Raw genomic sequence first — 27,295 nt, 5'->3', positions numbered from 1 at the left:
TATTACAATATTAAATCTGAGTAATCACACTTCACCAAGCATTTATTACAGCATATTTTGATCCCTACATAATCTATACACTTATAAATTCATGAAGTCACATTCAACTACCTCTTTCTACTCTTTCTTCTTCTTAGTGATCTTAATCACTGGTTTCGGAGACAAGGCCCGAAAAAGACAGGCCGCAACAATGGCTCCAATAATGGGGCAAGCCCAATAAACATAGAACTGTTCCCAACTATTATGCAAGTCATTTTCATAAGCCCAGCCAAATGCATTAGCCGGATTCATAGAAGGCCCAGTATACCCAGACCTCAAAAAGTACAATCCAGTAGTCACATACGAAAGCAACCATACTTTCAAAAATGGACTTTTGGGACCTCTCACCACCACCATAAGGACTGAAAAGCAAAACATAAAAGTCAAGACCCCTTCGGCTGCGGCCCCTGTGTGCAAATCAACTTTCAGAGAAGGGCCTCTGAGAAAACCTTTGTACTCTTTTGGCATGAATTTCAGAAGTGCCTTGACACCGACCACTCCGCCGGTAGCCTGAGCTGGGAATCGGGTAGCCATGGAGATGAGAGAGGCATCGGATTTAAGGCCAGCAGCGTAGAAAGCGGTTGCCGTAGAAGGGTTAAAGTTTGCTCCACCTAAGGCTCTTGAGAACAAGTTGAAGGTTAGGAGACGAAGAGATGTAGCAATGGTTGATGTGAAAAGTCCTGAGAGAGACTTTGGTTGAATACCCACATAGGAAATGAAGATGGAGATCAAAATCCTTGTGAGGGGTATGCTGACGATCCACATAGAGGTCAGAATTGCGTCTCCCATGGCGTCCTTGAGAACACCCATGTTTTGTTTGTTATCTACTTCTGTATAATTAATTGTACTGAGCTAGTTACTAAACTAGATGCCTTCTCTTGCAGAAATGCTCACAAGTCACAAGTCACTGCCTTTGTATTTGGTGAACAGAGTTCCACGTTGGTCTGGACTGGATTAAGGAATTTTTAAATTAAATGTCAAATTTAGTATTTTTTTTACATTTTTATTTATACAAGGTTTTTTAATTTTTTTTATAAAATTTATTTTTAATAATTTTATTTTTTAAATAGTTTTTTAATTATAAAAGGGAAATTTGATCTTTCATGCTAAAAAATAACACATGGTGTTATTTTAAACAAAAAAATTACACATTGTGTAAATATGCTCATTTTTCAATTGGGTTCCAAAAATACCCCTAGCTTTTCAGTTTCCCTCCTCCTCTCTATCAACGTTCTCTCTCTCTTCCTTCCCTTTCCATTCGAACCCAAAACCCCGAACCCACCCACCCCTCCATTCGAACCAGACCATCGACGCCAACCTCCGACGACTCCGACTACCCAACGAACCCACCCCTCCGACGACCCAACGAACCTACCCCCCAAACGACGGACGACCCAACGAACCCACCCCTCGGAACGAGCGACGACCCAACGAACTCACGAACGAACAACGACCCTCTCGACACAACGAACACCGACCCTCTCGACCAAATCGATCCCAGCGACCAACTACACCCACTCGAATCCCACGAACCCAATCGCATTAAAGAGGTATTTTTTTCAAATTTTTATTTTAATTTATCTTTAAAGTGTGACCTAATTTGTGGATGAATATGTGGTTAATTTTGAGTTAGTATGTGTTTTTGTGATAAATTGTGCAAGAAAAATGTAGGAAAAATATGGGTTTCGTGCTGATTGATCTGTTCATGTGTTTTTGTGTTTTTGCGACTTTGTGCGATTTATGTGCGATCTTGTGCGATTAAGTTGTAGACTTTCTGTGTTGGGTATGTTAAGCGATATTATGCGATGTTGTGCGATTTTGAGCGATTTATAGAATGTGGTCAAGGTTTTGAATTTTTAGTGACATTATGCGATTTATTTGCGACTTATTGTGCGATTTTACTGACATCAGAAATTTCCAAGTGTTACCCACACGACCCACACGAGACCCACTCCGAGGAGAAATCGTCCCAAGCACAATCCACGAACCAGGTATGGGCTAAACTTAACTTTTTTTTTGCAATTTATCATATACATTGTGCATCTGTGATATAACTGAAATGTATTTGTTTAAATTTATCAATTTTAGAGTTTGGGGAAGAAACTGAGTTTAGGGAGATAGATTTTGGGGTTTTTTTTTATTTTGTGCGATTTCTGTGCGATTATGTGCGATTTCAAAGCGATATGTAGGAAGAACTTTTATCAATTCTGGAAAAAATTAAAAAATAGCGACGTTTCACGATTAAGTTAGCGACATATAGCGACATTAATGTAACTTTTATTTATTCAGTGAAAAGTCGATATTTAGCGACGTTTAACGATTACATTTGCGACTCAAAGCGAAGTGTAGCCTTGCAATATTTGCATAGAGATCCAGGCTTCACCTGTTTACCATTTAAATAACCTAACTTGCAGCGACGGCAGCCTTCGGGGAACCCCGGTGGTGGAGCCGCCATACACCTGTTTTGTTAAATTTTTTTTCAAGTTTTAGAAACCTCCACTCGTTCATAAGCCGTTCATTTTCAAAACGTTTCATGTCGTCAAGCACTTTTTGCATTTGAGGCGTAATTTCCCCACAATCAGGCTCCTGCTTGATCTCTTCAGGAGTAAGAATCGGATATTTGCCCTTGTTCCTTCTAGTAGACATTGCTAAGAGAATTATCTTAAGAGGAAAAAAATTAAGAAAATATGTGTAACTTATGAGATAGACAATTGGCTTTTATAGAGAAAACTAGTAGTTGGGAAGGTGGGATAATAAATGTAAAAATTGAATTACACAATTGTACACATGTTTGTCATGCAAAAAGCAATCTGGGCAATTTTCGCGACATGTCGCGATTTATGTGCGACATGTTAGCGACATAATCAAGTAGTTGGTTAGGCGGGATAATAAATGTCACATTAATTACCATTTAATGTGGAAACGTCTTTTGTGCGATTTTTGTCGATTTCTTGTGCGACTTTGTGCGATTTTATAGCTATTGTGTTTGCAATTTTTATATTTGTGCGATTTTTAGCGATTCCTTGTGCGATGGTGTGCGATTTAAATTCAAATATGTTGCCAACCAGGATTATTTCTGGTCTGCGATTAATGTGCGATTTATGTGCGAGTTTGTGCGATGTTGTATGTCATTCATTGGCTGTTATGCGATTTCTATGCGATTTCTATGCGATTAATAATCTTCCTGTTTGTATTTGCAGATGGCTCCAGAACTCATTCTCCCCTTGGCTGAGCATTTTCCTGGGCGTATCACTTACCGAGGAAATGGGTACTTTGCTTCTATTAAAGCAAAGTTTGAAGCCTTTAACCTGACCGAGAGGGTGAAGGAAACTCCTTTTGGAGTTTTTTGGAATGCGAATGAACTGAAATTCTCCGGGGTGATTGTGCATCAACTACTGTTGAGGAAAATGAAAGTGAGTGAGGTAAAGAATGATGAAGTGTGGTTTTACGTGGGTAAAACCGAGGCCAGATTTGGAAGATCTGAGTTTGGATTGATTACGGGACTGAAGATGAGCGGTGGCCCCTCGACTGAAGAATTGAATACACTATGTGAGTCTGATCGGATATTGCGGGACTACCTCAATAATGCCAAACGGGTCACTTTCAAAACCCTTTGGCTAGCTTTTGAGGCGTGCGATGTGGCCGACGACGTGTACAAGCTGGGGCTGTGTGCATTTGTTGAAGGAGTGCTTCTATCTAGGGCTGAGGGTGTTTATATATGGTCGGATATGCTAAAGTTAGTAGAAAACGAGGAGAAGTTCTTCGAATATTCGTGGGGCCTTCTTTCATATCAGAAGTTGTTGTCATCCACAGCCAAAAGTATGACTGACCTGAGGAAGAACTACCTTGATAAATCTACTAAGGATAAGAAGAAAGGGAAGAAGGAGAAAAAAATTACTCAACCAGAGGCGAAGTACAATGTCTACGGATATGCACCGGCGCTACAATACTGGGCCTTTGAGGTGATGCAGATTTGGGGAAGAAGTACGGGCGGTGCGGAGGGACTAGATTCCCTCGAATGTTGAATTGGAGCACCCCCAACACGATTACGAAACATGATGTCAAGCAACTTTCGATGTCGCTACCCTATTCGAGAAAAGGGTATGCCAATCTGACTTTCTTTGTTGTTTTGGTATTTCTTTTGCTAAATTGTGCTTTACAACGATTTTATGCGATTATAATGCGATTTTTGTGCGATTTAAACATGTTTTTCATTTGCCTCTGTTTCATTTAGCGAGTTTATGCGATGTCAATGCGATTTTTGTGCGAGTTAGACCTATTTCATTTGCAACTGTTTTATTTTGCGAGTTTATGCAATTTTCGTGCGATTATTGTGCGATTTCACTATGCTGAATAGGATTCTGCTATTTTCTGCGATGTTATGCGACTTTTTTGCGATTTTTGGGCGAGTTTAATATGCTTTTTGTGTTTTAAACAAACCTGGTCTTTTCTGCGATTTTATGCGACGTGTGTGCGATTTTTGTGCGATAATTAATATATATTTTTTTCCAGATGGTTGTTCTTCAAATTCTGTATCCTAGGAATTGGGAGGTGGACTATTGGAAGAGCAATTGTGAGGGTGAGGTCCCCACGGTGGAAATGGGGTTGGATGAGGTCGAAGAAACGCAAGTCGGGGCGCAAGATTCGACCGCATTCCAGACCCAAGCCGAACGGGTGGCGGATTATGTGAAAAAGTCCAAAATTATTCCACCATCCCCACCCAAAGAAGCACCAGACGCCTCCACATCTGCCACCGTGCCCCCAACGCCTGCCACTGTGCCCCCAAGCTCTGCTCCAGCCAATGACTCCAACTACCTCTTGTTGGCTAAGAGGTTGGAGAAGGTAGAAGCGCAACAAGTTGCGATCCTGACTGCGCAGACTGAGATGAAGGCTGACTTCAAGAGAAGTCAGAAAGAGATGAAGAATCTTATCATGGATCAAATTGCGACCGTGATAAGTTTGTTACAGAAGCAGCCTTCGGAGCCGACACAACCATCAGGGCCGGCACAGCAATCAGACCCCACACCATCAGACACGGCAGAGCCATTACAGACGGTACATCCATCACCGCCGACATATGATGATGATGATGATGTCTACCCAGAAGATTGGCAACCTGACGCATGTGACGTTCCTTCTACTCCTGCAAACGCCATTGTCATTTCGCTGGGTGATACTGAATCTCAGGATGTGGAAGAGTTGCAGGGGCCACCAGATGGAGTGGAGTTCTGTAGGCTTAGGCGAAAGCGCAAGCCGGTTTTCTTGAATGACTACACTGCTGGGAAGAAGAAACAACGACATGGGCCCGTGGTAGTAGACACCCTGAAACCGGCGGACGCCCGGCTGTTAAAATTTTTCCAGAAGTGGATCACTTATGCTAGGGACAATGGCCGTCCTAGGGATGTTCACACTGGCGAAGCCACTAGATCGTGGTTCGTGAAGTTGATGGTGCTGAACGAATGGCTCGAAGATGCTGTAAGTTATTTCTTAACAGAATTAATTTATTGTGTTTTTTATTGTTTGTGCGACTTATATGCGACTTACATGCGATTTATATGCGATTTATACTTACTCTATATGTAATCTGGTTTATGCGATTTATGTGCGATGTGCTTGCGATTATAAACTGATTTATGTTGGTTCGCGATTACTGTGCGATTTTTGTGCGATTGTTGTGCGATTATTTGAAACAATTTTGGTAATTTGCTGTGCGATTTCCTGCGATTCGTTGTGCGACTTTTATGCGACTTATTTCTAACTGTTTTCATTTGGAACACAGCAAATTGATGCCATGGCGCACTTATTGAGAAGAAGACGGACCCTGTACCCAGAAGTCTACACCCGAAAAGGTGTAGTTTTGGACACATCTGCTCCACAGTTCTTTTCCATGTTTTGGAATATGTGTGAGGGTGACAGGAGCAAGATGAAATGGGATGAGAGCGTCATGAGTTACGTGCAGGGGATACCGCACAGATACTTGCCATGTTGGGAGAAGCAGGAGTACATATACTTTGTGTTGCACCTTCCCAAAGAGCGCCACTGGGTGGCAGTTGAGGTGGATATCGAGAACTGGGAGATCATTGTATATGATTCTGATATCGGTGCCACCGTTGAGGCAGCCATGGAGTCATATTTGAAGCCTTACAGCGAGCTCTTTGCAAATCTAATTCGAGATAGCGGTTATTTCCAATATAATAATTATGTACATCCGGTGGAGTTGGGCGATCTCAGTCAGCTCCTACCCCTCCATTATAGACGAGCTACCTCGGAGGTTGTACCACAAACGAACAGCAGGTGAATCTCTTTTTCTTTTGTATATTTTGAGTAATTTATTTAATTTTGCACTCCATTATGAATTACTTAACTTAATTGTTGCTAATATTTAGTTTTTTTTTTTAGTGGCAATTGTGGAATGTATGCCATGGAGCACATTGAGCACTTGATGCTGGATCGGTCGTTGGAGCATGTGCATGATGATAACATGCTCACCTTTAGACATAGGTGGTGTGTGGACCTATTTTACCAGAACTTAACGTGGTAGTTTTTTGTAGGTTTTTGCAATGTTAATCTTGTACACATAAACTCCCCTTTTGTAATTGTATTATAATCTCACCAAATTTATATATAACAAGTAAATTTAAAGCTATTTAAATTGTTGCTTGTATCAATTTATTTCTTTTTTAAATTTTTCATAAATCCTGTGAGAAGATGACTTCTTGATAAATTATTTCACTAGGAATCGCATTAAAATCGCACATTCATCGCGCATAATATCGCCAAAATACACAAACTAACAAATCTAGATTAGTTCACATCGCAGAAAAATCGCACCATAATCGCACAATGTCGCCAAAAATACAGAACCAAAGCAAACTCAAAAACAGGATCCTGTCAGTTAACATCGCACAAAAATCGCACCATAATCGCAAAAATATCGTCAGACACTACAGAAACGAGCAACCAAAAAACAAGATCCTGTCAAGATCCTGTCAGTTAACATCGCACAAAAATCGCACAATAATCGCAGGATATCGCCAAAAAATACAAAACAAACTACAAACTAGCTCCTGTCAGTTACAAATCGCACAGTAATCGCATAATGTCGCCTAAAATGGGTAAAAAAACCAAAAAATTATTAATCTAGGAGAAAAAAGCACAATATCCAACAACCAGCAATACAACACATATTCATTTAAAAATTGGAGAAATGGTTCAAACTCGAGCTTTGCATGTAGCTCTGTTGTGCCCTGAACCGTGACATAGCGAACAATGACGAGGTTCCACTACCACCTGACCACTAGAAGGTCGACGCTTCGTCGGTCTTCTACCTGCATTGCTCTTCCTAGGCCGACCTACTGGTTTTTTCTCCACTGGTACCCCGATTCTTATGTTCTTGATATGTTCCGGTAGTACCCACTCATCCTCCTCGCCAACAATATTAATTGTGGCATCGTAGGTTTTCTTCCACGTTTCTTTAGTGTAATATGGAGAGCAAAGTGTGTACACGCTCACATTCTGACTAACTGCTGCGGCACATGCATGTGGACAAGGGATTTTCAGCATTTGGAAAAGTCTGCAAGTGCATGTTCTCTCCACTAAGTTCACATCACCACCTCTCTCACCTTGAGGACTCGTACCAACGTTGAACAATTGGGCACCATTACGAAGGACACTCCTGAACATACCATCTTTGTGTTGATCCTTTAAATCATTTTCAAAAGTAGTAGCCAAAGGAGTAGCGCACTTACTAGCCTTTTCGAGACGAGAAGCAAACCAATTTTGAAGTGTGAACCGATGAAGTCAACCAAAATAGTTCTTGGATATTTTACGAATTCTTCGTCACCTTGTTGAAGCTTTCGGCAGCGTTGCTTGTCATTATGTTGTACCGATCGCCTGGACAATAAGGACGAGCCCACTTTTCAAACCCTATTTGCTCGACGTATGTAGCAATGGCAGGGTCCATCTGTTTCAGCACCTCACAATGCCTATCACATTCCGTCTTGTTCCATGCGTAAGCTGCAAGCCATATTTGCTTGTTGCATACATCAGTCTTAAACTTGTGATTGACATTCATAGTAATATGCTTGAAGCATGCACAGTGGCATGCTTCTGGGAAAACAACATCAACGGCATGTTCAATGCTTTGATGCCTATCCGATATGAACATAAGATTTTCAACCGACCAATGGCTTCCTTCAACTTTCGCAAGAAATACTTCCAAGAGTCATGATTCTCACTGTCAACAATTGCAAAGGCTACCGGAAACAATTGGTTGTTTGCATCGTACGCAACAGCAACTAACAGTGTTCCTCCATACTTCGTCTTCAAGAATGTTCCGTCGATACTAATCACAGGACGACAATACTTAAATCCCTTCCTACAAGCATCGAGTGACCGTAAACGGTACTTGAACCGGTTATCCTCGGCGACAATGTCGGTAATAGTGTCTGGATTATTCTGTTCCAGCATGTAGAAGTAACCATATAATTTCGTATAAGATTCTGCTGGAGTACCCCTCTTGTACATAACTGCCTTCTCTCTACATCTCCAAGCTTTCTCGTAACTCATCTTGATGCCATATTCATCAAACATATCCCTCTGTATGTCTTTTGCCTTGTAGTTAGATCCATCTGATGTGTACTTGTTCTTAATAATGTGACCAATGACCCACGGTCTTTGCTTGCGGTGATCAGAATGTCTAGAATCCAAGTTACATGTGTGTTCGTTGTGAAACACAGTAACCTCAAACATGTCATAAAGTGCCTTCTTCTTCCCCCTTAATCTCCATTTACAATTTTCATCCTTACAAGTAACGTAAAACACATCAGTGCCAGACTTACTTACCATCCACTCAAAATTATTTTTCAGTGCATACCTACCAACTACATTCTTCAATTCTTCCTTGTTTTTGTACAACTTGCCAAGATATATCTCCCCTGAAGGCGTACCACTAAGAGATGTTGTATACACATTATTTTCCTCTATGTCTTCCCTTGTCCACACAAGAGGTTTGAATTTAGTAGAAACTTCAAATTCGGATACGGGAGCACTATTAGAAGGACTGGCCGATCGCTACTAGTTCCTGGTGTTTGGCGATTCTCACTACGGGGGGGTCTTCTTTGTCGCTCTACTTGGTTGCTTGGAGTTAGTTCCATCCTCAGGGGAGGTACATCAGCAGCCACATCATCATCCACACCCAAATCAATGACAGGATCATTGTTGTAAAAGGGAGCATCGAACTCATCTGAATGATGAAACTCGATACCCACTCTCTCATCATCTACATTAGTGCCAACTTGCTCGTCCAAACCAACCCCGGATCGGTTTGCGGGACAAAGGTCCCAACAACACTTCTAGGGGTTACATTTCGGGGAGTCTGCTCCAAATTCACATTCTTCTTCACCTTAGTCACAAATAGTGGCAACAAGTTGTCCACACTCATTTTTGCCTTCATGCTCAAGAACACTCGTAGTTGACTATCTTTCACTAAAACCTCAGGTGGAAACTTAGTGCCTTTCATGTACATGTAAAGAACTTCTAACTTCAATTCAAACACCAAGGGGTCCACCTCCAACTCCTCATGCAAAACTTCATGCAACTTTTTCAGTGTACAGTCAATGTCCAATATCAATGTCTTACTTTTTGAGGAATCAAATACCCAGTTGAAACCCTCCAAAGTCCAAACGCCATCATACAGTACAGGCACAAATACAGATGAATCTGTCCCAAAGAAAAACAAACAAACTTACATTTAAAAATACCATACTATATCGCACACACTATCGCACAATATCGCACAACATCGCCTTAAGCTAGCATAAAATAAACCAGTTATGATGTCGCACAATAATCGCACAACAAAGGAAAGAAATCGCATAAAGTCGCACAATATCTGGAAATCAACAAAATCGCATAACGACGCAATATAAATCGCACACAAATCGCCAAACATTAATATCGCATATACAATCGTACAATAATCGTACAAAGTCGCCAAAATTAATCATGTCATCCCTAACCTCAGATTTCTCATGGCATCGCACAACACATCGCATGATGTCGCATAAAATCGCCAAAACCAAAAAAAACCCAGAAAAACACAGACTGTTAGCCACAAACTCTACCTCCATTTCAAGGACACAAAAGTCACATATTACAACTAACAACGTTCAGATCCATACAATACAACAAAAAACAACACTATTTACTAAGAAAAATACTTACCCATTGCTTTGTTGAGTGTGGTGGACTTTGAGGGTGAGAATCTTCAAGGTGGCAGTCGGCCAAGACGTGGAGGTGGCAGGCGGCGGCAGTCGGCGGCAACGGAGAGAGCAATGAGAAAGAGAGACAAAGTGAAAGAGAGAGAGTGCGAGAAGAGAGAGAGTGAGAGAAGAAAGAGAGAGAGATCAAACGAGAGGGAAAGAGAGAGAAAGGAGGGGCTGATTTTTTTGGGTTTGAGGAGAGGGCATTTTGGGGTTACCATTAAAAGATTGGCATAGTTACCAAATTCTTAGGATGATGGTATAATTTAACACCATTACACATTTTTAAGCATAAAATGTCAAATTTCCCTTATAAAAATATGTTTACTGTTTATGTCATTTTTTTTAGTCTCTATTACTCAGTTAATTCCCTTTCTCTTTCTTTTTCCATTTTCTCTTTTTTCTCTTATTTTTATCTCTTTTTAAATTTAAAAAATAAATGTTATATGTTTTTCTAACGTGGATGTAATATTAATTAAATAAAAAAAAAATTACATGATACACTATTTTTATATAAAAGTTTGCATTTATACTATAGCAGCTAGGGGTGTTCAATAAAATTTACAAACCGCCTAACCCGAATAAACCACTTAAACCAAACCGAATAAACTGACAAAAAATACAACTCGAAATAATATAATGAAATTCCAAACCGCCCAATGAATATATTGGGTGGTTTACAAATTATTCTAAACCGCGTAATTAACCCGAATAAACCGAATTAAACCGATTTATATATTTTTTTAATAAAAGTGTATATCTTATATTATATAAATTACATTTATTAGTTAAACTATTTTGTATTTAAAGTTTGGACATTTTAATTTTTAACTTAAAACTTAGATTTTATAGTTAATAAGTTTTAGTGTATTTAGATATTGAAGTTAAAGTTTAAAATCTATACCATATTATCACTTTTTTCTATTATTTTATATTTACTCAATTATATTTTTCTTATATTAAACTTCTTAAAATTAATTTAAACTATAACATTTTTTAACTTGAAATATAAATAATATATTTTTATTTTTTAAAAAATTAATTACTTGAATTCTATAAACTAACAATAACAATTATAAAAAAAAAAAAAAAAAAAAGAACGATTTGGACGGGTTAACCCGACCAAACTGACAAAATCATTGGGCGAGTTGAACTTTTTCTAAAATTTTCATTAGGCGGGTTACGATTAAATATTTGCAACCCGATATTTATATTGGATTAATAAAAATATGCTATAACCCGACCAAACCGACCGACGTACACCCCTAATCACAGTTATTGTCATAACTTATAGGAACATCCAAGAGATTCCCAGGATCAATTAGATGTGTGTCAACCAAGTTCCCCTGTAGGAAAGAGTTGGACAAGCTATCTGGTAATTTAGACTCACAATTTGAGATAACCAACCTCTCATCTCTCCAAGAACCGCTTCGTTTAGCATTACAGAGCCCCTCACGCACCCTTTCCATACCAGAATGTCCACCAGAACTAGAATTTCCATCATGAGCCTGTTGCTCAGCATAAATCAAACCAGTAGGATCGGCCAAACCAACCTCCTTACTCTTTTCCACGAAACCAAGCCCAGTAATGGTGGGAGTAACAACCGAACCCGCTACCTTCCTTGGTAACAACTCAGGACAAACAAGAGAAGAGGAGCTACCCGCATTAACCTTCCCAGGATTAGTGGGCAAAACATCAGAATGAGAGACCCCTTTCACTGGAAAGCGAGGGGGAGTGGTGGTCTGAGCAAATCTGCTAGAAGAACCTTGAGAAGACGAAGCAGATAAGTCTCTTCTATCATCAACCTTTAACCAAGAACCATATCGCGGCAGTTGATTCCCCAATCCATCCTCAAAAAATTTGACTGGCTCTGCACAAACCCGAGCATCATGTCCCACAAAACCACATTTAAAACACATAAAAGGTAGACGATCATACCTGAATGGGAACCAAATCTTTCGACCCTCACTCGGAAAAAGGAAGCCTGGACATATGAGGAATTGAAATATCACACCAAACCTTGAAGGTGAAAAATTCCTTAGTCACGATCTTAGAGATATCAACTTTCTGAACTTCAATAACTTCGCCCGGATAACCCGCCAGTCGCTCCAAGTTCCCTTGTGTGATCGAACGAGTAGGCAACTGAAGAATTCACCCACTAAGAGGGAAACGAGTGAGCACTTTATCCCAATCTTGAGGAATTCCATCAAGCCTCTCCACAATTAGAAAGCCATTATTAAGGAACCAAGGGTTCTTGGTCAAAATCCTATCCAAATCTTGAGATGATTTGAAGGAGAAGACCAAAAAACTTGATTTTTTAGTAGTAAGTTTAATTTCCACTCCCCAATCCCTTTCTGAAATTCCCCAAACACGTCCCAGAATCGTTTTGAATAAAGAACGACTCATCGGACGGTTGGAGCACAAACGCCCCATTGCACAAAATGAGGCCACTTCAGTCCCCCCGACAGTATTAACTTCCCATCCTTCCTCATCTAGCACTGTTAGATTAGTAGTTCTAGCAAGCAGGTCATCCATGGTGGTATCAGGCTTTTCCAGCATCTCTACAAGAAGGCTCTTCTCGAGAGAGAGAGAGCATTTACAATTTCACATTTTAATTTACTATAATACAGGCAGATCTTTAAATTATATTTTTCTTATATAATGTAAGAAGGTGTGATACACAGTTGACCCAAAGTGAAGAATTGCCTGTAATAAGAGTGTGTGAGTTTGAGATATCAGTTGTGTATTAATTTTTTTTAACAAATTTTATATTTGTTTTTGTTAACACTCACATGCCAAATATTTTCTCATTCCATACTATTTTTTTTTTTTAATGTTAATGTATTTAATAGAATCTCAATTAATTATTATATCAATATACCAATTAAAATATTAACTTCCATTCAAAAAATAAATTATCAAAATATAAATTTTATAAGTTAGAAAAATAATTTATCGGTTCAATTGATTGTAATTTTCCCCCCTGGACTTTGACATGTAGTAAATCGTGCTCCTAAACTTTTTTGGTCGTTAAAAATTTCCCCCGAACTATTGAAATTGTTAAATTTAAGGACTTTTGTCTACTTTCATTCAATTTTACTGTTTCAGTGATTGTTTATGTACTAAACTCAGGGCCGGCCAGAGGGCGGGGCAGCCGGGGCCTTGGCCCCAGGCCCCACAATTTTGGAGACCCCGAAAAAATTAAAATTAATATATACATATAAAAACATATAATATATAAATATTTAACTCAATAAATTACATGAAAAGCATCCAGCACAGATGGTAAGTAGAGCTTGTGTTAACCTTGAGGTTCAAGTTCAATCCCTACGCTAGTCATCTTTAATATTTTTTTTGAAAATACACTTTTTATTCTTTTAGTTATTTGTGAAAAGTTTTACTTAGCATTTCAAAAATAAATAAATAATAATATTATAACTTAAATATTTGTATTACACTATATAAAAAAAATATATTCAAGTACTTTTAATTTTAAAATATTCACGTACATTTTTAATGCAAAAAATTATTTATTACATAGAGATAAAAGAATTAAAATTGATATTGTGTCCAAATTTATTTAAAATTTATTTTAATTTTTATTAAAAGAAAAGGCCTTATTTCAAATTTCGCCCTAGGCTTCTCATCACCTTGAAACGGCCCTGACTAAACTATGCTCCTCAGACTTTGATATCTACCAAATCATGCCCCTCAAACTTTGATATGTACTAAATCATGCCCCTTGAACTTTCATCCATGTTAGAATTTTTTTACTAAAACTAGACAAAAGTCCTTAAATTTAACAATCTCAATAGTTCAGGGGAAATTTTTAACGGCCAAAAAAGTTCAAGGGGCACGATTTAGTACATGTCAAAATTCAGGGGGAAAAATTACTAATTAGCCTATAATTTTGTTAGCATATATAATACACATATTTTAATTTAGGTACATAATTTTATTGACATGCTACATATATTTAATTATTATTTTTATATATTTTAATTGTATGATATATTATTTATTTTAAATAATATTTAATTAGTTTCGATCTTATTACATACAATGGTAATATATAATTTTATTTGTCGTGGTATATATATATTTTATTGTATGGTATATATTTTTGTTATGTATAGTATATCATTTATTTAAGATGATATTTAGTTTCTATTTTATTATATATAATGATTATATCCAAAAAAAATTGGTATGGTATACATATTATAATAGTGATATTTATAATTTTATTAGTATAATATATATGTTTTAAGTATTAATTTAGTATTGTTATAATTTTTTTTGTGGTATATAATTTTAGGAGAATTACGTACCCTATGTACTATTTTCTTAACTTTTTATTATTTCAAATTTACGGTTTGAGTTTCTAAAGTGGTTTCTCCGGTGGTTTCTATGTGGGTTGCTATACGATTTTGGTTGCGATTTAGGTTGCTCCACTAGTTGCAATAGAGATTTCGATGTAGAATTCTGTAAAATGTAAAAAAAAAAAACTATTTTGAAATGTAAAATTAAAAAGACCCATAATTTTATTACTACGACATATTAATTTTCAGTGATATAATTTATTAATTACAGTGATCTAATATATTTATTTGTTTTTGCTACAATATATTAATATGTAATACAACAAAATTTATATAACTTAATTTAATTATATAATTTTTTTAAAAAATATTAATATATAATAAATGTATTTTTATAATTTTTAATTAATTTGTTATATTTGATTATTTTGATTATTTGTTATAATTTTAGGGCTATTTTACATCACCCATACAAGATTGATGGACAATACAATATGATAACCGAATGATCAAAGTGAAAGTTATCTGGAATATCAATTAAAAAGAGATTGAGCTATTTTCTAAAAAAAAAAAGAAAAAAATTACCCCATATACTATTTTTTTTTTTTAAATTTACGGTTTAGATTTGTAAAGTGATTTCTTGGTTTCTATGTGAGTTGATATACGATTTTTTGTTGCAGTTTAGGTTGCTCTGTTAGTTGCAATAAGGCGGGTTTCTATGTAGAATTTCGAAAAAAAAAAAAAAAAGCTGTTTCAAATTAAGTGTAAAAATAAAAAAAAAAAATCCAAAAAGAGATTGAGCTATTGATAGAAATAGATGGAGATTTTTCACACCGAACACTTCCAAAAACTTACTCCTCTCTAAGAACATAATACCGCCATATCTCTCTCTCTCTCTCTAAGATTAGGGTTTGTTCCATTTTCTTCTTCTTTCACACTTTAGGGTTTGGGTTGGGCGCCGCCGGCCGGTTCTAGCTGGTGGCGCCTAGCGACTTGGCTCTTGCTGCAGCAGGTAGAAGGCGGAGGTTCCTCCGTTGGGTAGCTGGTGTGAGTGGAGGTGATAAGTGTTTGCCATCTTTCTCTCTCCTTGAGACTCGTGCTACGATGCCCAAGCTTTCAGACTAGTGACGCTGAATATGGTGGATGGACGTCTCTATTGAGGTGTCTCAAGTCGGAGGTTGGTGGTCGTGGGTAGCTCCGGTCTCATAGATTAGTGGAAGGCGATGAAGGTGGACTTCTCTGCGCTATCTTCCTTTCGATTTTGGGGGATGGCGAGTTTCGGTGGTCCTTCTCAAGCAAGAGCTTAGGCCTTGGCGTGTTCACTACAAGAAATGTCACTTTTAGCAAAAATTTGGTATTGCGCTAGTAAAATGGAATTTACTTCTGATGCGTTGGTAAAAGAAGTTGGCAAATCAACGTTGGTATTAGAAATTTTGCCAGCACAAAATGAAAAGTGCTAGCAAAAATAACTTTTCCCAGCGTCTAAATGCGCTGGTAAAAGTTAGATTTTAACCACTGCAATGTGCGCTGGTAAAACTTTGACCTGCCAACGCAGTTTGCGAAATGCACTAGAAAAAATTACTTTTACCGGCACAGTAGCGAACTGTGATGGTAAAATGACATTTCTTGTAGTGGTTGTTTCTCTTCTATTTTTCTCAAATCTCTGTGTCCCTTGGATTTCTATTCAGGCGTCTTGGCTCCGGTGCACAATGGCTCGTGGTTAGCTTTCGGAGTATTGTCGATGTAGAGAAAGGGACTCGGGTTTTACCCAAAGAGATGTGCTTCCCTTGTCCAACTGTTCAAAACCCCCTTAGATGGCAGAGAGTAGGCTTTTATTGTCGGAAGATGGCGTCGTTTCTATCCCTTTGGTCTGCTTGTCTTGGGCCTTCGGGTGACCTCCTTTGCATGAGGGGAAAGTCTTTTGAAGCTAACTTATGTTATGTTTTTATTTGGTTTAATTTTTGTTATTTGTTTAGTTTTGTCGGGGTTGAATTCCCTATGTCTTTTGTGGTGTTGGCTTTAGGCCCTTTTTGGGGGGTTGTCTCCTTCGATGCTCCTACGTGAGCCATGAGCTTAATGCTCCTTTCGATATCAGCGTGATTGGCCGACATTTGAGTCATCTCCTAGTGAGATTTGTGCAGTTCCTCTGCCAGACTTATACAGCTTCGATTTTTGCTTAACCTCAAATAAAGTTCTCGTGTCAAAAAAAACAAAATTATTCCTCTCTCTATGTCTTTCTAGTCTGCTTAATAGTAGCTTTTGATTATTATTTTCTTCCTCTGTCCACAAAACAGAAGCAAGATTCTCCATCAAGGTCTTTCCAACTCTCTACATCCAATGAATATTTAGAATATTTTCAGTCTACCGTATTTCTTGCCTATGATTTCTTAAAATATTGTTACCAAAACAAAAATGAAAAAAATACAAAATAAATACTTTCAAGGGAAACAGGCTGTTTTAGTGTAACCGTCAAAATCGACACATATCTAGTTTTTATTTAACTCTCTTCCCCCTTTCTATTTATAACAAAATATTATATCATTAACTAACTTCACAAAATCGATTTCAAACAAAAAAAAAAAACTCACCAAATCTTTTGGTCAATTTTAATTCCACATACCCACATCACGGGCCTTCCCGTTCTTTCATTCAGTTGTACACTACACACCACATGATGCTTGAAGTATGTGAATAATATTAATATTTGTGCTTAACTTGTGAAGTTAATAAGATTACATTTTTACATTGATTTATGGAAAGTTGAAAACTAGAACATCATCAAGTGCTCTCCAAAAACAATATTTAATAGTACTGTCGGTGACTTAGTGGTGTATATTATTATAAATAAAGATGGAGAAAAAAAAATGCATCTGGAGAAAAATATAGGGTTTTATGTGACTTTGTGATAGAGTGTGTTTTTGGAACACCAGTCTGCCCAGTTATTACGAGATTTATTACATGCAGATACTGAACCTGGCTGGCTATATTTAGCTCTCTGGATTCAATATTTCAAATATAATAATTAATAATGTAGACAATTTTCTTGATAACCTATATACACTGATCCTGACGAATAATGCAGTCAAACACAAAAACCATAATAAATATAGTAGTAAATTTCCATGTGCTTTTACTTATTAGACCTCCAATTAATATATTTATGAGCAAGTGGGTTTGGAGATGCCTACTGTTACTGCATTCCAACCTACCCAAGTTGAGGGAAGTTATTTTTCTCTCTATCATAATTTAGCTTTAAGGAAGAAAAAAAAAAAACAGAGTCTTAAAAAAGAAAAATAATATATTGTGGTATAAATAGTCAATGTTTTTAATTTATATTACAATTTTATACTTAAATATTTATTTTGTTGGCATAAATACCTATAGTTGGGAAAAGAGTGCTTCCGTTAGTACAAGTCTGTTGGTTGGTGGTGTTAAGTGATACACGTGTGCTCTCTAATTTGCCAAATTCAATAATTATTTTAAAAACGATTTTAAAATAAATAAATAATTATTAAATTAACATGAATAAATTTTAAAATAGAATAAGAATAATTAATAAGCAGCTTCATTACCCTTCTTTAGGGTGGAGCTTCTCTTCATGAAAATAAAGATCTAGAACTCCAAATCTTTGCCCCCTTTATGTTTTCATCAGTTAAAAAAAAACCAACTTTTAAAAACTAGGCTAATTTTTTTTTTTTTTTTAAAAAAAAATAGTTTAAAAAAACTATAAAACAAAAAACATTAAAATGTTATTTTCTATTTTCAAAAGTAATTTTTTTTTTAACATATTTTTTTTTACTTTTTTTTTACTCACATACTTAGATTTGGATCTCGAACTTATTGGATTAAGATCCGAATTCGTTCGGGGTCCGGGTTCAGGGTTTTGAGTCCGGGGTTCAGGGTTTCGGGTCCGGGGTTCAGGGTTTTGGCTCTAGAGTTCAGGGTTTCGGCTATGGGGTTCAGGGTTTTGGGTGTGGGGTTCAGGGTTTCGGGTCCGGGATTTAGGGTTTTAAGTCCAAGGTTTAGGGTTTTGGGTCTGAGGTTCAGGATTTCAGGTCTAGGGCTCAGGGTTTTGGTGTGGTTCAGGGTTTCAGGTCGGGTTGAGTGTTTCACGTCCGGGGTTCAGTGTTTTGAGTTTGGAGTTCAATGTTTCGGGTCTGGGGTTTAGTTTGAGGTGGGATAGGTTCATGTTGTGGTATGTTATAAATATTGATTTTCTTTTTCTAAAAAAATAAATCGAAAAATAGTTTTAAAAAATTTGAATCAAATAATATTAATTAATTTTTAAAATAACAATTTTTTTTTTCTGTACTCACTTTAAAAACACAATAAACAGCCTCCAAGCTTCTCTTCATTGAGAGTTCCATATCTTTGCCCCTTTATGTATCTCATATGAAAATTAATTTTAAAAATACAATCATCAATTAAAATAGAAGCTATCTCACATGAAAATTCATTCAGAGACATAAACAAACCCAGATCTCCCTTGACCCTTCGCCTCTGTTTCTTGTCGTTCTCCATTGCTGAGAAGAAGAAAGATCACCTCGATCCCAAGTCCTCTAAGCCTGTCGACCTCTTCCTTAATTGACCTTTTGCCAAACGAAAAACAAGATGAACAATAATCCATCTTCGTAACATTTATTTATATATTAATTTTCTAATAATATTAAAAAAAAAAAGACACAAACGTCTAATTTCTTAATCTTTTTAAGTAATATATTGAGTTAGTGTATTTTATTTATTTTATAATAAAAAACACCAAACAAATTATTCTTATTCACATAGATACATACACATAAATTTAAATATATATACTAATTTATTTATTTTAGTAATGAATACATATATATTTTAGTGTAAATCTAAAAATGAGTACATATATATTGACATATATGTATATTGGTTTGATTTATATATAAATTGAGATGAAAATAGATTATTATTGGAGATTAAGAAACAATAGTCTTTTTTTAATTTTTTTTTCTATGAAATATTAAATAATTTATCATTAAAAAAAACAGTTGATCCCAAATAACCGATCTAATCCGCACTATTGCGGATTGGATTGGATTTAAACTGTTATGCGGATCGGATTGGATCCAAAATATGAAATCCGCACTTAGTGCAGATTGAATGTTGTTTGATCAAAAAAATAAAAATTGGATCGAATGAACACCCCTATTAAAAAGTAGTGTCTCATATTATGTTAAATTAATTTAAGTTTGACACGTTAATTAATTTTTTATTTTTTAAAAAATTAAACTTCTAATTGAGTGAAAAAAATAATTAATATATTTAATGTAAATTAAATTAATTGATATATTAAATATATATTAACACCACTTTTTAGTTCGACTAAGTACTAACAGAAGCACTCTTTTGTCAACAATAAGTATTTATGCTACCAAAATAAAAGTATTCAATCATAACAAATTCAAAATATTCAATATTTATATTATACCACAATTTATTGAGAGAAAAATTTATAATCGTGAACAAATAATAATAATTAGATTTTAATAAGATATTTGTATTTACTGAAACTAGAAAATTCAAGTGTAATTAGTAACTTACGTACGCGTGACTAAGAGGACAGCATAATACAAATAATTTTATAAGTATTTAAATTAAAGTTTGAATGGAAATACCAGAAAGCTTAAAAAGAAATTCCTAGATTTATGGCCAACTTTGGTCGCTCCAATCGAGAAACGCGGTGAGAGAAATGAGATTTTGTTAAGACTAAACTAAGTAACTAGGATATAGAGAAAGAGAGAAGAGAGAGTTTAGCCTAGATTCTCTACACCTCACACACTCTTCTCCTAGTACTCTTCGGTCCATAAAGAAAAAAGAAACAAAGGAGAGGAGATACAATACAATACAGTACACTTCCCTACCTAAGAAATAAGAATCTTCCTTTTTCTTTCTTTTTAGTTCCTTTAATCTCAACTCATCCTTCAGTCTTCGCCGACATGTCCCACTACAGAAGGAAATAAAAAATTTCAAACGACAAATAAGGAACTTTACAGACTTGCTTTCTTTGCAGGAAGGTTTTCCTCTCCAATCATTTTGGTACTAATAATATTCATTATTCACTTTTATTTTTCTTAAAACTCCCAAGAAAGTGCAGAGGAGATAGTGTGAAAGAGAGGAAGAAATGGGTGAGTATAGGAGTATTTGTTCTTTACTATTCTTGGCCCTGCTTTTGAGCTCCACCCATGGAGAAAGCCCGTATAGGTTCTATGACTGGAATGTCACCTATGGTGATATCTATCCTCTTGGAGTAAAACAAAGGGTAATCAGTTCTTCATCTTTATATACAATGTGTGTAATATATATTGGTTTTATTGTTGAGATAATGAACGATTACTGATAGATTGAATGTTTTAATTGAATTTCAGGGCATCTTGATAAATGGGCAATTTCCAGGGCCTCAGATTGAGTCGGTTACCAATGACAACCTGATTGTTAGTGTCTTCAATGCCTTGGACGAACCCCTTCTCATCTCCTGGTTAGTCTTCTTGCCCTTTCTTTATTCATGTAGTGAGTTCTGTTTCGAAATATGGTCTTCTTCTTTCCACTAAAACTTGAATTTTTTTTAAACATACTAAGCAGATCGTACTAGTTCTTACCCGGAAGTGTTGAACTTTGTGTTATTTTTGTTTGTTACTTGATACATTTTTAATTACCTAATGTAATTAGTTAGTGCACACGATGGCAAGATGTAAGAGCCCTTAAAGACCCTCTTTTATTGTTTTCTTGGTCAATCTTATGTAGGAATGGTGTACAGCAGAGGAGGAACTCATGGCAAGATGGAGTGTATGGTACAAACTGCCCCATTCCACCAGGACAAAATTTCACTTATGTTCTTCAAGTTAAGGACCAGATTGGCAGCTATTTCTACTTCCCTTCTCTTGCCTTACACAAAGCCGCAGGAGGCTATGGCGGTATCAGAATTCTTAGCCGCCCGAGAATTCCGGTGCCTTTCCCTCCTCCTGCTGGTGATTTCACCCTACTAGCTGGTGACTGGTTCAAGCAAAATCACACAGTGAGTAACCTACCTAATTTTATAGATGATGCCAAATCTCATATAAGAGAAAATTATCAAGGCTTCTAAGAATGTACTTTTTCTTAAACTTATACAGGATTTAAAGGCCATTTTGGATGGTGGGCATGATCTCCCTTTCCCTGATGGGCTTCTTATCAATGGTCGTGGATCAAATGGGAACACATTCACAGTTGACCAAGGTAAACAAATAATAACATGTCACCAGTTCAACTTGAAAATATACATTTTGTTAAGCTACACCTATACAAGGTCATTTGGTCATGGTGTTGATGGTTTTTTTTTTCTCTTGTAAAACTTGCTAAAACAGGCAAGACTTACAGGTTCCGTATATCTAACGTGGGGCTTACAACTTCCATTAACTTCAGAATCCAGGGCCACAAATTGCTTCTTGTTGAGGTAGAAGGCACTCACTCTCTCCAGAACACCTATGATTCTCTTGACATTCATCTGGGGCAATCCTTATCTGTCTTGGTCACAGCCGATCAACCACCTCAAGATTACATAATGGTCTTTTCAACCCGTTTCACCTCTCAAATTCTCACGTCGACCGCCACTCTTCATTACAGCAACTCTGCAGGAAGTGTTTCTGGTGCTATTCCCGGTGGCCCAACAACTCAGATTGATTGGTCCCTTGAGCAAGCCCGATCATTCAGGTACTGTTTTCCTTATTCAAATTATCATGAGAGTCTAAAATCTTTGCAGGGATACTTAGAATATTTTTTCTTTGTACCAAACCAGGCGGAATTTGACAGCAAGCGGACCAAGGCCTAATCCACAAGGGTCATACCATTATGGATTGATCAATGTGACACACACAATGAGGCTAGCGAATTCTGCTCCAATAATCAATGGAAAGCAGAGATATGCAGTCAACAGTGTGTCGTTTATTCCAGCTGATACACCACTCAAGCTAGCTGACTACTTCAAAATCTCTGGAGTGTTTTCGCTTGGAAGCATCCAAGACAGCCCCACTGGCGGCGGGGCTTATCTCCAAACTGTTAGACTTTTTATTTGGGCTTACATTAAATTTTATTGGTTTTATTAAAACTTGGGTTGATTGGATAGTTCTTTGCTGTGTTAGCCCATGTTGCTGGTGATCAATTGTTAATGGGCTTAGCATCTGTGTATAAAGTCTAGGTGAAGCAGAAGTGTGGGCTTTTCTAGTTGACTGAAGCCTTTGATGAGCGAGCCGGCCAACTAGGGTTTTGTAGCTAAGTCCCCTCCCTAACTCTATAAATACATATTGTCTCATCACAATTGTATACCTTTTGATAATCAGAGAAAATAAACTGCTTCTGATTTAGAGATCTAGGGAGGAAGACTTAGTTGATAGTATTGTACTATCAAATTGGAGTAACTGCTGTGGATCAATCAGAGATAATTGCTATGGACCAATCAGGTACACATACCTAATTATTATATCTTATTATTGTGTTCTATGTTATATACAAATAGATCTTGGGTATATTATTAATTTTCTAACATGTGGTATCAGATTGCCTATTGTATATGATTTAGAACCTATAATTTTTATAACAATTAATATGTATATGATATTTTTTTTTTCCAATTACATATTAATTTCGTTATTATTTTATGTTGAATTTTTTATTTTTCGATCTTAAAAGTTTAGGGGTTTTATTCTTCATTAAATTCTCTTCCTATGCATATATTATATGCATGAAATCATTATGTATATTATGAGAATTTTAAATTTAAAATTTTAGGGTTTATATATATATATATATTTTTTTTCTTATGATATTAAATTTGGGTTTTTTGATTCTATTGTTTATACATTAAAATTGATGGTGCAAATCTCATTATCAACTAATTTACAATGTTTCTACACGTTTAATTTTTCGAATTGTATGACATACATGCTAGAATCGGGTTGATAGTTTGTTTTTATTTTTATTTTTTTTTTTTCGGATTGTTTTTTGCCAAGAGATCTAGAAATTGAGCCTTAAAAACTCGAAATTAGTAGTCTAGATGGACTAGAAATCCAATACCGATCGAAACCCATCAATTTCCCCATGTTTTCGTCGTTTTTTGGCCGGAAAAAGAGAGCAGACCCGACTGGAGGAGCACCGGGTCGCGTGACCCGGTTTCAGACCCGCTGGAGGAAGAAGATCAAGCCCAGCCGCGAATCCCAGTCGCACAGCCCGCGCGTGGGGGCGCGTGCGGCACTCTCGGAGGTCGTTTTTCGACTTTTTTTTTTTCCAGCGTGCTTAGAATTAAATTTCTGATTTTTCTATGATTTTTAATTAATTTTTTGACTCCGTTTAATAATTATTATTATTTTAATGATAATTATGCAGTTAAAAAATTATTAAAAATAATTTTTGATGATTTTTCAAAATCCGTAAATCATAGAAAATTTTTTGAGTTTCTTCTCGTACCATATGACATAGTCACTCTCTTGTTTCGTTTATCTTGACTATGTAATCTCCACCAATATTCTTTATTTCACATTTTTCCATTAATTGTTGTTCTAAAGTTATAAAACTTGATTGTTTGATACAAAAATAATGTGTTATGGTAAACACTTTATTTTTTGATTATCAATATAATAAAAGCAATTATATATCTCTTTTGGAAATTTGGTTGAAAATTATTAATTTTCAATGATTGTTTTATCACCAAATTTCACATGTTGAAGAAAATATTATATTTTTGGTTGACTATATGTGTAATTACTTGCCCAAAGGTAGTATTTACATATATTAGTTCACATTCCATGAAATGAGTTAATATTAAATGTATATATTTTAATTATTTGCCCAAAGGTAATAATTTAAATATATAAATTTATTATTATTTTTTGCTTGAATTAATACATATTTTTAAGAAATTTATTTGCCCAAAGGTAATAAAATTCTTAAATGATATGTATTTTTTTCTTTGTTGTTAACTTCATGAAGGTAGATCATGTGTGTGTTATATTCTCACCCCAAAGGGGAGTTTATAATGACCAGTTGACTCTACAATATTTTCTAATGCATTGCTCATATTGCTTATTCAAGTTTTATTTTTTTGGATTTTTCGGTCTCCTTTCTACGAACAACAATACCGTTTTCATCTAAATTCTGAATGCTTCAACTTTAAGACATGGAAACGAGATGTGAAAATTACTTTAGGCATAATAGATTTGGACTTATGCCTTCGAGAAGAAAAATCTGCTGATCTTATTCTAATATCAGAATTGTTGCCCAAAAAATTCTTCATGCACAATGGAAAAATTTAAAATCATCTTAGTCTCATTGCTATGAAACGCTGAAGCTGGACATCTTATGGATGAAATGACAACCATTAAGTATGAGGAATTAAAAGGAGTGCGAGATTTTTTCTGCATTTTTTAATGTTCAGTAAAAGTTGAAAGATCATAATATTCCTCTTCCTGACTCTTTCATTATTCATCGAGCTCTTCATGCACTTCCTGCCTCTTTTAGTCTTATCAAGACAACCTACAACACTTATAATAAAACATGGAGTTTTAGTGATCTAATTTCTCAGTGTGTAGCTGAAAAAAGCAAGCTAACAAAATGAAAAGAATGAATCTTCTCACTTTGTTTCTCAACTCAAGCCCAACAAAGGATAAAGAAAATATGAAGAGAAACAACAACAACCAGAGGCTAAGGGATTTCAAGAAGCCAAGTGAGAGGGAGTCAATGCTTACAGTGGACACTTATATTGGAGTGGACGTTATTTATGTTGGCACACTTATTCTTGAATTACAGTTTAGTATTCAGATTGTTTTGAACAGTAATTACTTGATTCCTACTTTTAAAGTAATTCAGTTTCGCTTCCGCTTATAGTGAACCAATGATTTTCTTTTCGTTTAGCCAATTATAGTGTTGACATTATGTTTGACTCCGAATAATTGGAAACTGTTTTTACTCTGATATTCATTTCAAATTATCATTGACTTCCTTAGCTTCCTTTTCAATATTGTGAATATTGTGGATAAGAAATCTTATATTAAGATAACATCCTTATTGTTATGGCACAAAAGATTGGGTCATATTTCCAGAGAAAGGGTTGATCGTTTAATTAAATCTGAAATACTTCCTCCTCTTGATGCTTCTGATTGGGATACTTGTGTTGATTGTACTCGTGGAAAACTGACTAAAACAAGAAAGAAGACTGCAAACCGCAGTCAATCTTTATTGGAAATTATCCACACAGACATCAGTGGTCCTTATTCCACCTCGTTGTGCAGAAACAAGTATTTTATCACTTTTATCGATGATTTTTCTCGTTATGGATTCACCTATTTAATTAAAGAAAAATCTGACGCCCTTGATAAACTCAAAATTTTTCGAAATGAGGTTGAGAAACAATTAGGAAGAGTCATCAAAGTTGTTCATTCTGATCGTGGAGGAGAATATTATGGTCGTTATACGTAATCTGACAACACATGGGGCTTTTTGCGAGTACTTACAAGAAAATGGTATAGTTGCTCAATACACTATGCCTGGTTCACCTGAGCAAAATGGCGTTGCTGAAAGGAAAAATCGCACTATCATGGATATGGTTAAAGTATGATGAGTAGAACAAATCTTCCAGAGTTTTTATGGGGTGAAGCACTTATGATCGCAACTTATATTTTAAATCGTGTTCCCGGTAAATGCGATTTCCCAAAGACCCACTTTTGAGTTGTGGACTGGGCGGAAGCCTAGTCTTAATCATCTTCGAGTATGGGGTTGTCCAGCTGAAGTAAAGATTTATGATCCTAATTTGAAAAAGTTAGATCCGAGAACAAATCGCTGTTATTTCATTGGTTATCCAATGCGCTCAAAAGGCTATCGCTTTTACTGTCCCACTCGTGGTACGCTAATTGTTGAATCTGAGACTGCTAAATTTCTGGAATTTGATGTTGCTGAAAAAATTCCTTCAACATCTCTTGAAATGGGGGAGTCCTCTAAAGGAATTTGTATTCCTATGTCATTTTCAAGAGATGATAATAGTAGTCTCCATCCTACTCCAGTTGGTAATGCTCCCATTGTTGATGAATATATTGCTCCCGATATCGAAGATGATGAAGGTCCTATTATTGATGAAGGGCCTATTAATGATGAAGCTCCTATTGTTAATGAGAATCCTGTTATTGAAGAAATTCCAGTTGTGGAAGATGTTATTCAAAACAATGATCAACAAAGAGAAGTTATTCCAGAAGTACCTCCTCTAAGAAGATCTCAGAGACAAAAGAAGTCAACAAAGTGTCATGATAATTTTGTTTATCTTACAGAAGGAGAATATGATATTGATCATTTTGTGGATCCTGTCACTTTTAGTGAAGCACTTAATAGTCCACAATCTTCAAAATGGTTAGCAGCTACGGATGATGAGATCGACTCCATGAAGAAAAATGGTGTATGGGAGCTAGTTTTATTACCTGATGGTTTTAAACCAATAGGTTGTAAGTGGATTTTAAAGGCTAAAAGGGATAAAAAGGGACAGATTGAAAGGTTTAAAGCGCGTTTAGTGGCTAAAGGCTTTACTCAAAGAGAAGGTATTGATTACACTGAAACTTTCTCACCTGTTTCCACTAAAGATTCATTCAGAATTATTATGGCCTTAGTTGCGCATTTTGATTTAGAGTT

The 27,295-nt window shown here is 36.0% G+C and overlaps 5 protein-coding genes across 5 annotated transcripts; 3 read left to right on the top strand and 2 right to left on the bottom strand.

Moving 5' to 3' along the window:
* On the bottom strand, window positions 1-979 carry LOC115700882 (aquaporin SIP1-1-like). The gene has a single exon (XM_030628546.2). It carries the CDS (start codon window positions 847-849, stop codon window positions 118-120), a length of 732 nt encoding a protein of 243 aa, XP_030484406.1. The 5' UTR covers window positions 850-979; the 3' UTR covers window positions 1-117.
* Window positions 980-3,239: 2,260 nt separating this feature from the next.
* Window positions 3,240-4,064, top strand: LOC133030619 (uncharacterized). The gene has a single exon (XM_061103416.1). It carries the CDS (start codon window positions 3,240-3,242, stop codon window positions 4,062-4,064), a length of 825 nt encoding a protein of 274 aa, XP_060959399.1.
* A 55-nt stretch (window positions 4,065-4,119) lies between these two features.
* On the top strand, window positions 4,120-6,580 carry LOC133030618 (uncharacterized). The gene is made up of 4 exons (XM_061103415.1): window positions 4,120-4,140; window positions 4,552-5,514; window positions 5,819-6,333; window positions 6,439-6,580. The coding sequence occupies exons 2-4, from the start codon at window positions 4,552-4,554 to the stop codon at window positions 6,578-6,580; spliced, it is 1,620 nt and encodes a 539-aa protein (XP_060959398.1). The 5' UTR covers window positions 4,120-4,140.
* Window positions 6,581-7,251: 671 nt separating this feature from the next.
* On the bottom strand, window positions 7,252-8,113 carry LOC133030617 (uncharacterized). Its single transcript, XM_061103414.1, has 2 exons — window positions 7,883-8,113; window positions 7,252-7,791 (listed from the first exon to the last, which is right to left on the bottom strand). The coding sequence occupies exons 1-2, from the start codon at window positions 8,111-8,113 to the stop codon at window positions 7,252-7,254; spliced, it is 771 nt and encodes a 256-aa protein (XP_060959397.1).
* A 12,164-nt stretch (window positions 8,114-20,277) lies between these two features.
* On the top strand, window positions 20,278-22,753 carry LOC115699046 (L-ascorbate oxidase homolog). The gene is made up of 6 exons (XM_030626255.2): window positions 20,278-20,915; window positions 21,022-21,131; window positions 21,398-21,668; window positions 21,766-21,868; window positions 21,997-22,342; window positions 22,428-22,753. Exons 1-6 carry the CDS (start codon window positions 20,778-20,780, stop codon window positions 22,732-22,734), a joined length of 1,275 nt encoding a protein of 424 aa, XP_030482115.2. The 5' UTR covers window positions 20,278-20,777; the 3' UTR covers window positions 22,735-22,753.
* The last annotated feature ends 4,542 nt before the right edge of the window (window positions 22,754-27,295 follow it).

This window comes from Cannabis sativa, chromosome 8 (assembly GCF_029168945.1).
Source record: "Cannabis sativa cultivar Pink pepper isolate KNU-18-1 chromosome 8, ASM2916894v1, whole genome shotgun sequence".
NCBI lineage: Eukaryota > Viridiplantae > Streptophyta > Magnoliopsida > Rosales > Cannabaceae > Cannabis > Cannabis sativa.
This window is presented reverse-complemented; position numbering and strand designations above follow the sequence as displayed.